The 9,776-nt window shown below is 43.4% G+C and overlaps 1 protein-coding gene across 3 annotated transcripts in view; it reads left to right on the forward strand.

Annotated features, from left to right (window-relative positions):
- The window catches only part of TTC23 (tetratricopeptide repeat domain 23), a 91,220-nt gene that overhangs the window by 55,269 nt on the left and 26,175 nt on the right, over nt 1-9,776 (forward strand). For all 3 annotated transcript variants that reach the window (XM_023512679.1, XM_023512680.1, XM_012804407.2), the window contains one exon: nt 6,321-6,426. In XM_023512679.1, coding sequence (XP_023368447.1) covers nt 6,321-6,426 — 106 coding nt within the window. The remainder of the gene's footprint in view (nt 1-6,320; nt 6,427-9,776) is intronic.

The following is a 9,776-nucleotide window of genomic DNA, read 5'->3' on the forward strand; positions in this document are numbered from 1 at the left end:
CTCTACTCGGCGGAGATGGAGAGGAGATGAAGTGGCCACCTGGGACTGCAACATGACCCTGGCTTGTCTGAGTGCTGTCAGCTCAAAGCCAGGGGAGGGAATGGCCATTTGGGGGATGGCTGGGAGGGAGGGAGAGTGATGCAGCTTCACAGCTGGTCAGTTGTAAAGGAAAAGGAAGATAGCAAACTTTCACCTCCCAATAACAAGTGAACTTAATTCTGTTGAATTAAGGCATAAACTTGAAGCAAAGCAAAGATGAAGACTTTCGGTGGAAAGCAACTTAACATCTACTCCGTCCATCACACGCTGCTCTTAGCTCCTCTGAAACCCCTCGGAAGCTCTCAGAAGCTGCTTGGTCATCCACATATGGGTATCTCTCTGCTCCCTTAGGCAGCCTGCTATATTTCTAGACAGAGTCTACTATTTAGCAACGTCTACCTCTTACCCTTAAATAGTTCTTTATTAAATTGATAAGAAAATCATCTTTCTGTAATTTTCACCCTGTCAATAACTGGTGTTAGACTAGAAAAGTCTGCAATTTGGAATTACGGGCCTTAGCTGAGTCTCTTTCTGTCACTAACCCAGCATGTGAGTTTTGGCCAGTAGCTTCATCTCTTAAGGCTTTATGTCCCTTTCTGGAAATCAGGCTGTTGACTTTACTGGTGATTTTGAGATAAAGCAAGTTGGTGTATGTAACTCACTTAGCACCACACCAGGAAAAGTAGGAGGCAGTCAGTGCCCATGCCTCTCTTTCCCTCTGTCCATACCTCAGCTATACAAAGAGATCCTGGCTGTTACTAAGTTGAAGACGTTGGTTGTATTCTCCATGTGTGTTCCTGTCTCCAAAGTAAATATTATACTCAGTTTAAGTCTACAAATTTACCTTGGGCTCCTTGTGTACTTTTCACTTTGCTACAAGGGAGGAGATTTTGCTCTGTCAGTGATCCCCTAATTATTATGAAGGGGGGAACTATCCATTCCCTCCCCTAGGGACCCACCCACCCCCAAGAGCTGGGATTCCACACTCAGACCCTTCTAGGTTTTTAAGTTGAGTATTCATATGTTGGAGTCTGCCTGCACAAATAGAAATATTCCCTCATCCTTTTACTAGTCATCGAGTTTTCTCTTCAAGAAATTTTACAAATCCTAGGGGGCAGGCCCAGTTAGATAAGAGCCTGCCAGCTCTGGCTCTGGCTCTGGCTGGTCTATTTATTGGCAGCTGGATTGGCATGAGAAATGTGTGGTTTCCCCCAGAACTCACATGAGGCACCAGAATAGAACAGCTGCTCTGGACCTTGGCAGGGGTTGAGGTAGTTGGTCTTACAAATAATTTTTTTTAGAAATAATAACCTTGTTCAATATGGGATATCAGGTTTATTTGTTTCCTTACCCAGTCCAACATGCTAGTTGGAGGTATTATACATTCTTCCTCCACTTCAAAAAGATAGTTGACAAATAGATAACCACAAGGTATTGAAAACAACAAGGATGTGAGGGGAAACTTGAGCCCTAGGGAGATTAATAAATAATGAGACAAAGGCGTGAGTGTGGTCAAAGATGGATCTCTGGTCGGCTCATTACTTAGGCTCCAGTGGAAAGCCAGGAGAGGCAAGCAAGTCTCCTGTCATTCTGTTAACTGTGATTCCTGGCCTTTAAATGCTCTCAGATGCACATAACAGGGTGATTATATTCTCTTTGCAAAAGCAGCATTGTTCCAGAATTGTGAAAAGTGCTTGAGTTTGGCAAGATTGTATGTAGTGTAATCATTAGCTTTGTCAACCTCCTGTGCACTGCCTCCCTAAGGCGGCCTGACTGCCCAGGGCCTTCATTCTGTGGTTCTCAGTCTGTGTCGCCCTGAGCCCTCATGTCCCAGGGAGGTTTTTCTGGGGCAGCCAGTGGGAACGAGCAGGCTTCCTTAAGAGCAGCCCCACATTTACCTGCTGCGTGTTTCAGGGAACCATGAAAGATTTTGTTTGGGTTCTTCTGCTCCAAGAAAAGAACTTTGAAGTCAGTGGTACCATGGTGTTTGCTTCTGTTTGCAAGTTGCTTTTTCCACTCAGTGATATGCCTTTGATAGACCTGTACTGATATATGTAGAGAGAGTTCAATCCCTGTAAAGTAGGCCACAGTGTATTTGTTCGCTTGGTGATGGATATTTAAATGGGCACCCATTTTTCACCATTTTCAATAATGCTTCAGTGGAGTTGAGGGCATTTTCCATGTATACAATGGATGGTGCATGGTTAGCTGGACAGGTGGACAGCAGGGAGTGGATGGCTGGTGAGAACATCGGGGCAATGGAGTGGGGGCCTCGGAGCTGCATGGACACAAGAAAGCCAGATCTTCCCAATAGTCAAAATGAGTCTGTGAGCTAGAGGACTCAAAGGTGGCACAGACTAAGCAAGAATGAGGCATGAAGTGTGATTAGGGGACTGGACAGCTGAGGGTAAAGAGGAAAATGAATCTGTCAAAAACCTGAGAGTCCAAGGTGTTAACAAGGTCATTTGCTGGGCATTCTTGTTGTCTGCTTGAGTTCCACTCTGAGTCCTTCTCAGCCCTGCTCTGTGCCCCAGAGGCTAACTTTAAATACTGTCTCAGTGCTCTTGCCCTTGACCTCTGACTGACAGGCACATAGCCTAGACAATGGAAGGAGTGAGTATAAGGTGCCATCCCCAGCCCTCCCTGTGGAGTCCCTGCAGGTGGGCTGCATCCCTCTACTGTAAGCCCTGCTCTTAACCTGCGATTCATCCTTCCAGTTCCAGCGAACGCCCTCTCCCTTTCTTTCCCAACTGAGGGTGGTGCAGCACCTTGCTCTAGGGTCCTGCACAGCCATGTTGGGTTTCCTCTGTGCCAAGAAACATTCTTTTGACCTCTGTGATTAACCTGTTTATGTGGACCATCTCTTTCCTGCCAATCTCATGGATGCTGGAATCCATGAAAATGATGACGGGAGCAAGGAGAGAGGAAGTTGTTGAGTCCAGTGCTAAAACCTAATGAAGGACAGTATCTGTGGGTCTATATAAAATGAAACTATTTCATATTTTATCCATTAAAACCAGTATCTGTGCCTAATATTTCCATGAACTGCCAGTGTTAGCACAATATCTGACATGTGGAAAGCATTTTAAAATGAAAATAAATTGAATTGAATAAAACCAAATTAAATTAAACTGAATTGCATTGAATTTTACTGAATAGATGAGATGCTAATTTTTTGTATTTTAAACACCATGGGCGACCCTCCCTCCCTCTAGCATATGTTCTGTAAAAGCTTCATGAACATCAAATAATAAATTGGATCAGGGATTGAACTTCTGAAATGAATAATAAGTATTTGCTTATCTTAGGATCTCATGTAGAAAAATGTTGAGGTCATGAAAATTTTGTGATAAATTCATTTTCTTGTTAGTGTGGGCAGGTTTGCTCTTAGAAAACTTTGCTAGAATTTCTATCTTTAGGGCAAAAAGCAACTTACAGTACTTTCAGAATATGTAATTGTTAATTTAAAAACAATTTTTAGAGACATATATTTATTAGGCTGGGTGTAGTGGCTCACACCTGTAATCCTAGCAATCTGGGAGGCTGAGGTAGGAAGGCCCCTTGAGCTCAGGAGTTCCAGACCACCCTGAAAAAGAGCAAGACCCCCCCATCTCTACTAAAAATGGAAAAATTAACCCAGTGTTGGGTGTTGCAATGAGAGCCTGTAGTCCCAGCTACTCTGGAGGCTTAGGCAGGAGGATTGCTTGAGCCAGGAGTTTGAGGTTGCTGCAAACTAGGCTGACACCTGGCACTCTAGCCTGGGCTACAGAGCGAGACTCTGTCTCAAGAAAAAAAAAAGAGAGACATATATTTGTTATATTTTCTTGAATCAATACTAAATAGAAACAAGTTAGAAAATCTTTTGAGGGTGACGCCTGCAGCTCAAAGGAGTAGGGAGCTGGCCCCATAGGCCGGAGGTGACAGGTTCAAACCCAGCCCCAGCCAAAAACTGCAAAAAAAAAAAAGAAAAGAAAATCTTTTAAATTTGGGTTTTAGTCATCTAAAATACTCTGTGTTACGTCTTTGAACAATAGGAGTTAAACTTTTTCTGGCCGAATACAGTGATTATTCTTTTCAAACAACAAATCTAGGGATAGTTAACCAAGGGGAAAATACAAAGTAAACATGGCTCAGTTTGCATTCAGTGTTTTTTTTGGAGGTAGGAAGGCATTTCCTCTCATTTCCTTTCTCTAAACACTGCACACATACTGGTTTGACTGTCCCTGTGGCTCCTATTGTCTATCCGTAGGTGGCACTGCATGTCAGAGGGCCCATTATTTGAAAAGCACTTCAAGGCAGAGCTTGAGATCGGGCCTTTCATGCCAAATCAAGGACAAGGACAAATTTGATGTTGCTGAAACCATTTATTCAATTCTTCATATGGTGTAATAAGAAAAGTAGTTTTAAAGCAAAGGATATTGTTAGCATTTAAGAAGAAGAAATTGTAACTGTTCTAGTGCAGCAATAAAAGTTCTCATCAGCAATATTAATTTGGAGCATCCCCAATCATAAAAAGTCTAGAGCTAATAGCAAAGCAGATTTTAACATGGAACAGACAAAGGAGGGGATAGTCTTGAGTCAAAGATGACACTCCTACCCTAATTACAGTCTCAGAAATGGATTCAGCTTTTCATCAGAGGAGCAAGAAGTGCTTGGTCCAGGCTGGAATGTTCAACTAGAATGACTTCATCTCCTATGCCTGTTCCTATTGATGAGTCCTAGCTCCTGGAGACTGAATCAGGGGTCCCTGGGCACTATGCTGGCATTGATTAGTGATGTCTGCCACCACAGGTGAGGGTGGAGGAATGGCAATATTCAGGATGTGATAGAAAACAGCAGAATTTGAAGTCAGAGTTCCGAGGTCAGACTCTTATCTCCAACTCTTACTAGCGGTGAGATATCTTGGGCAAGCCACCCCTTTAGCAATTTCAGTTTTCTCATCTATCAGATGAAGACAATAAAAATTATCAAGAAAATTAAAATCCTCCTTAGTAAAGTATCACAAGAATGGAAAAGTATCCAATGTACTCAATACTAACATGAAGCCAGTAAATGAACAAATAACATGCCCACACAAAAGAAAAACTAAATTAAATTCACGTTGGGGAAGGGGGGAGGAGTGAAGAGCAGGGGGCAAGGTGGGGGCTGGTGTGCTGTCAACTACTAGGCACAATGTAAGAGTTCATGGCACACCTCCCGGGTGAAGGGCACAACTACAACAGGGACCTTACCTAACAAATGCAAACCATGTAACCTAATGGTTTGTAACCTCATATTAATCTGAAATTTTAAAACCCAGAAAATCAAAATCAGTATCACAAAAAAGAATTAAAGTGCAGCTTAGTTCTTAGTTGTTGCTAGTGTGTTTTGTCTGTCCCAATCTGGTGTTTCCCTCCTTTAAACACGTGGTATTTCATAATTTTTGTCACTCTTTTGGCAACAACTTGCCGGCTACCTATGGACTTACATTAGTGCCTGCATCACTTTGCCGCATCTCATCTTTCTGTGCTGCCTGTGCATTTCTAGCTCATGCCTCTTCTGTACGAGGCAGTATGTGAGGGTCTGTTTTTGGATGGATGTGAGTGCATCCTTAATAGCATTTTTTTAAAGCTCTAAATGTTGACAGGGAGATGAGCAATGACTTTATCTTTTTTTTCCTTTTTTGAAAAGATGTATTTTGTATTTTATGGGAGGATTATTATTATTTTATGTTCATATGATCATATTTTTTGTTTATTTGAATGGACTTTATTTTCAAGGAACTGAGCTCCTGTTTGTGCTCAGTCAGCTGCCATGGGCCAGTTTGCAAAGGATGCAGGCAGATTTGCCTGGGGCATAAGGCAAGGAAGGGGTCTGTATTTCTGTGGGGCAGGCCACCAGCACCTGTGGGTGGTAGGTCCCACTTTGGGGTCCCTCCAGTAGGCAGTGGGGCTGGGCTTTGCTACATCCTCTGTACAGCACTGACTCTTTTTATTCATTTTCTTACTTCTCAACACTGCTGCCTCCTCTTCACGGACACTGGACTCAAAGGATCATAGACTTTTAAATGATTTACTTAGCCATAGCAAGGAGCCATCTGGATTCAGTGTCCAGTGTTTTCTGCATTGTTCACTGCTTTTGAAAACAGCTCTGCTGAGAGTTAATTGCACTTTCACATAAATCATTTCTTCCAGGTTTCTGGAAAGTTCCTTGAATTTCTGCTTGCTGTTATAAGGACAGGTAGTTCTTTGTTACTGCTGCCAAGCATCTTAACAACATGTTTCTTCTTTCTGTGATGACAGGCACATCTCATCATCCAGAGCAGAAACCCCTCTCAAGAGGAAGCAGCGGACTCTGCATACTTTGTCGCCCATGCTGCCCTCGCTTCTGGGTGGTCCAAGCACCACGGTGAGAACAAGCTTTTTCTCTTCCTATCCCAGGTATCTGGGTCTGCAAACTAGCTGCCTTCTAGATAGGTGAGCAGGTGGACTGAGTTGTGACATGGGCCCTCCAGAAAACCTTCCTTCTTTTATATGAACACCTATAGCTGCTGTTCCCAACCCCTGGATATAGACTGTCCTTGGCCTGTTAGGACCAGAGCCACACAGCAGGAGGTGAGCAGCAAGTGGGCAAATGGAGCTTCATCTGTGTTTACAGCCACTCCCTATTGCTGGCATCACTGCCTGAGCTCCACCTCCTGTCAGATCAGCGGCAGCATTAGATTCTCATAGGGACACGAACCCACTGTGCATGTGAGGGGTCTAAGTTGCGGCTCCTTATGAGAATCTAATGCTTGATAATCTAAGGTGGAGATGTAATGCTCTTGAATCATCCCAAAACTGTCTCCTCCACCTCCATCCATGGAAAACTTGTCTTGCGTTGAAACCAGCTCCTGGTGCCAAAAGTGTTGGGAACTGCTGCTCTATAGCTATGCTACTCTGCTGATTTCCCCAGCACCCTTTGGTTTCTATGCCCCAGCCTTCCTCTAATCTTGACTCCTAAATGTAGCTGATCTTCATTCAAACACAGCTGTTAAGAGCCCCAGAGATTTGGTGCTGGGCTTACAAGGAAATCTGCTCTGCTTTCAAAAGTGATCTATTTTTAAAGATTGTTATGATACTACTGTGGCAACAGCTCTGGCCTGTGGACAAGCTGGCCTCAGACCTTCTCAGGGCTGAACTTATGCAGCTTCAGGATTCCAGAAGGAAGTTGCCATTTATGGCTCATACAGTTTGTCATATCCCCACATAACAGGTAGAGCAACGAGCACCAGGGACTCTTTAATGCGCCATCCTGGCTCACGGCATACAGAGTTTACAATGTGCCTCTAAAGATAGAAAACACATAAGTGATTTTTTTTTGTCAGAATAATCAGAAAGGGAGCATAATTCATAAATAAGACCTAGGGGTGTATTTCAAGATATCGGGTAAAGATAATTATATATGGAATAAAATAAGGTCAAATGTGCCTGAAAGCATAAACTCAGTGGTTGGAAGGCTTGGGGTTGGTTCAGGAAGCAGGAGTCAGGCTAAGACAAGCATGCCAGTATGTGGGCGGGGGTGAAGAGAAAGCCTCTATGAGCAGCCTGGTCTCCAAAGACCCATAGAAAAAAAAGGACCTCCAATCTACAGAGGAGCTGATGAAGGGGGTACCACTGTTCATCCATCTGTCCATCTCTCCTTGCACATCTCTTATTCTGGCCTCCTCGAGGTTGGACCCCTTTCACATCTGGAGGAACCTGCCTAGGAATGGAGAAAGGAGGCAGGTGACTTTTCTGCCCACCCTCCCTAGGATATTCTAAGGTAACAGTCAAGTTTGCCTTTAAAGCCTTCAAAGAGTCAACATTTTAATCAACTACTTGGTGCCTAAAATTCATTTAATAGGAGGAAAGATTTCATAACTATTTATAAAAGCAAATACATGTTTGTTTGATGGAAACTCCTAGAATAGCAAGAGTCACAAATCTTTTGTCTACAGGAACCAGCCAAGCGATATGAATGAAAAAGGTGTTATTAGAAATGAGTAGCGACAGCAAACATCATTACAAGTGGCAGCTGTAGCTGTAGGATGAGAGAGACAATAGAGAGTGGTGAGGACTGTGGCAAGCTAGAAAGTCCTATATCCTGGTTCCTAGCTCTGGCCATTGGCAACCATGTAGAAGGCAGGTTTATGTTGGCAGATACTTCTGCTTTTTCAAGAGAAGGCAGAAATTGGAATTTTTACATGAAATCTCCCGTTTTTAATTGATGGCAACTAAAATATGTTTAAAGTGCCGAATGAGTATAAATAAGTGAGATCGTTGGAACCATGACTTCTGACCTGGAAAGCAAGAGTGTGAGCAGGTGGTTGTCAGATCATTATGTTTTTCTCAGGGGCTCATAGGTTAAGACAATCGGAGTGTTCTAAGTATTTGACCTGGTACAGATCTGGGGAAGAAAGGTCTATTTCTGAGCAAATACTAAACAGAGAGAAGAGGCTAAGGCCAAAAGATGTCTGTTTGCCTAGAGAGATTCCAGTTTCCAGCCCCCAATCTAGTGTCAGTGCACTCACCTGTTGAAGGTATGAATTGGGTAGAGACCTGCAGAAGTCATGCCCTAAAATGTTTTTGTCCCATAGCTACAAAGTTAGGCCACTCTGCCTGGCATGATTTGTAGAATCAGAGACAATCAGATTTGAATTACATGTTTTTTAAAAAGCTTTCTAGCCTAAATATAGGGTTCATATTGTCCCCCTGTAGAATGAGAGTAATAATACCTACTTACTACAGATAATAATGCATGTGAGAAGTAAATTACGTCACACAGTAATAATAGCTAATGATTACATAGGGCATACCAGCAAGGTTCCTAACCACACTACATTTATTAACTCAAAAATCCTCACAACAATTCTATGAGATAGGTACAATTACACCTTTTTTTTTTTTTTTGGATGAAGAAACTGAGGCATTGGAGAGATTAGGTAATTTTTCTCATAGCTGAGGAGTAATAGGGATTTGAACACAGGCCTCAGACTCTTCATACCAAGTCATATTCTAGGGACTGGCACTGCATGTCCTCAGCTCTGCCCCTTAGGCCCATCAAAGAGCCTAGGAGTATGGTTCAGACAAGGGACACAGAAGAGGAAGGCAGCCCCCCCAAAAGGCTTTGGAGTGCCAAGGGGAAGGGCCAGGGCCCCGGAGCATCTCACCTCCACCCTGGGCCCCACATCTCTTCAGTAGCTCAGGGCATTTAGTGACCTGTACTCAAAAGCCAACCTGCCAGTCAATTGTGAGGAACGTAAGGTAGAGGGATAAGAAGACAACTGCTCCCAGGACCAGGGAGTTGGGACTGATAGGTTTACAGATTAGGAGATGGGGGTTAGGGAGATGGCTTCTGCTTGAGGCCCAGAAGGATTGGTTTGCTTAAAGCATAGGCAAAGATGACAGACAGAACCAGAAGCAAGCAGGAATGGCAGTAATAACAACAACAACAGTGACAATGACAACAGCAGCAGCAGTTGAGCACCTTGTGTGTGCACGTACAAGCAGGTCTACAAACATGCTCATGTAATGCTTTTAACAGCCCTTAGAGAGAGGACACAAACTCACATTTTATAGATAAGTTCACACAGCCTAGCAGGGAGCCCCATTGATCTAGAGAACCTTTTCTCATTGCTCTTCCCCAAAAGGACAAAAGTCCCCATCAGCCTATGGGACACTCCTAGACATGTTTCTCAGATTCAGCATCCACCAACCAGAAGCACTGAGAACATTGAT

Source organism: Otolemur garnettii, unplaced genomic scaffold (assembly GCF_000181295.1).
Source record: "Otolemur garnettii isolate 467f Iridium unplaced genomic scaffold, OtoGar3 scaffold00029, whole genome shotgun sequence".
Classification (NCBI taxonomy): Eukaryota; Metazoa; Chordata; class Mammalia; order Primates; family Galagidae; genus Otolemur; species Otolemur garnettii.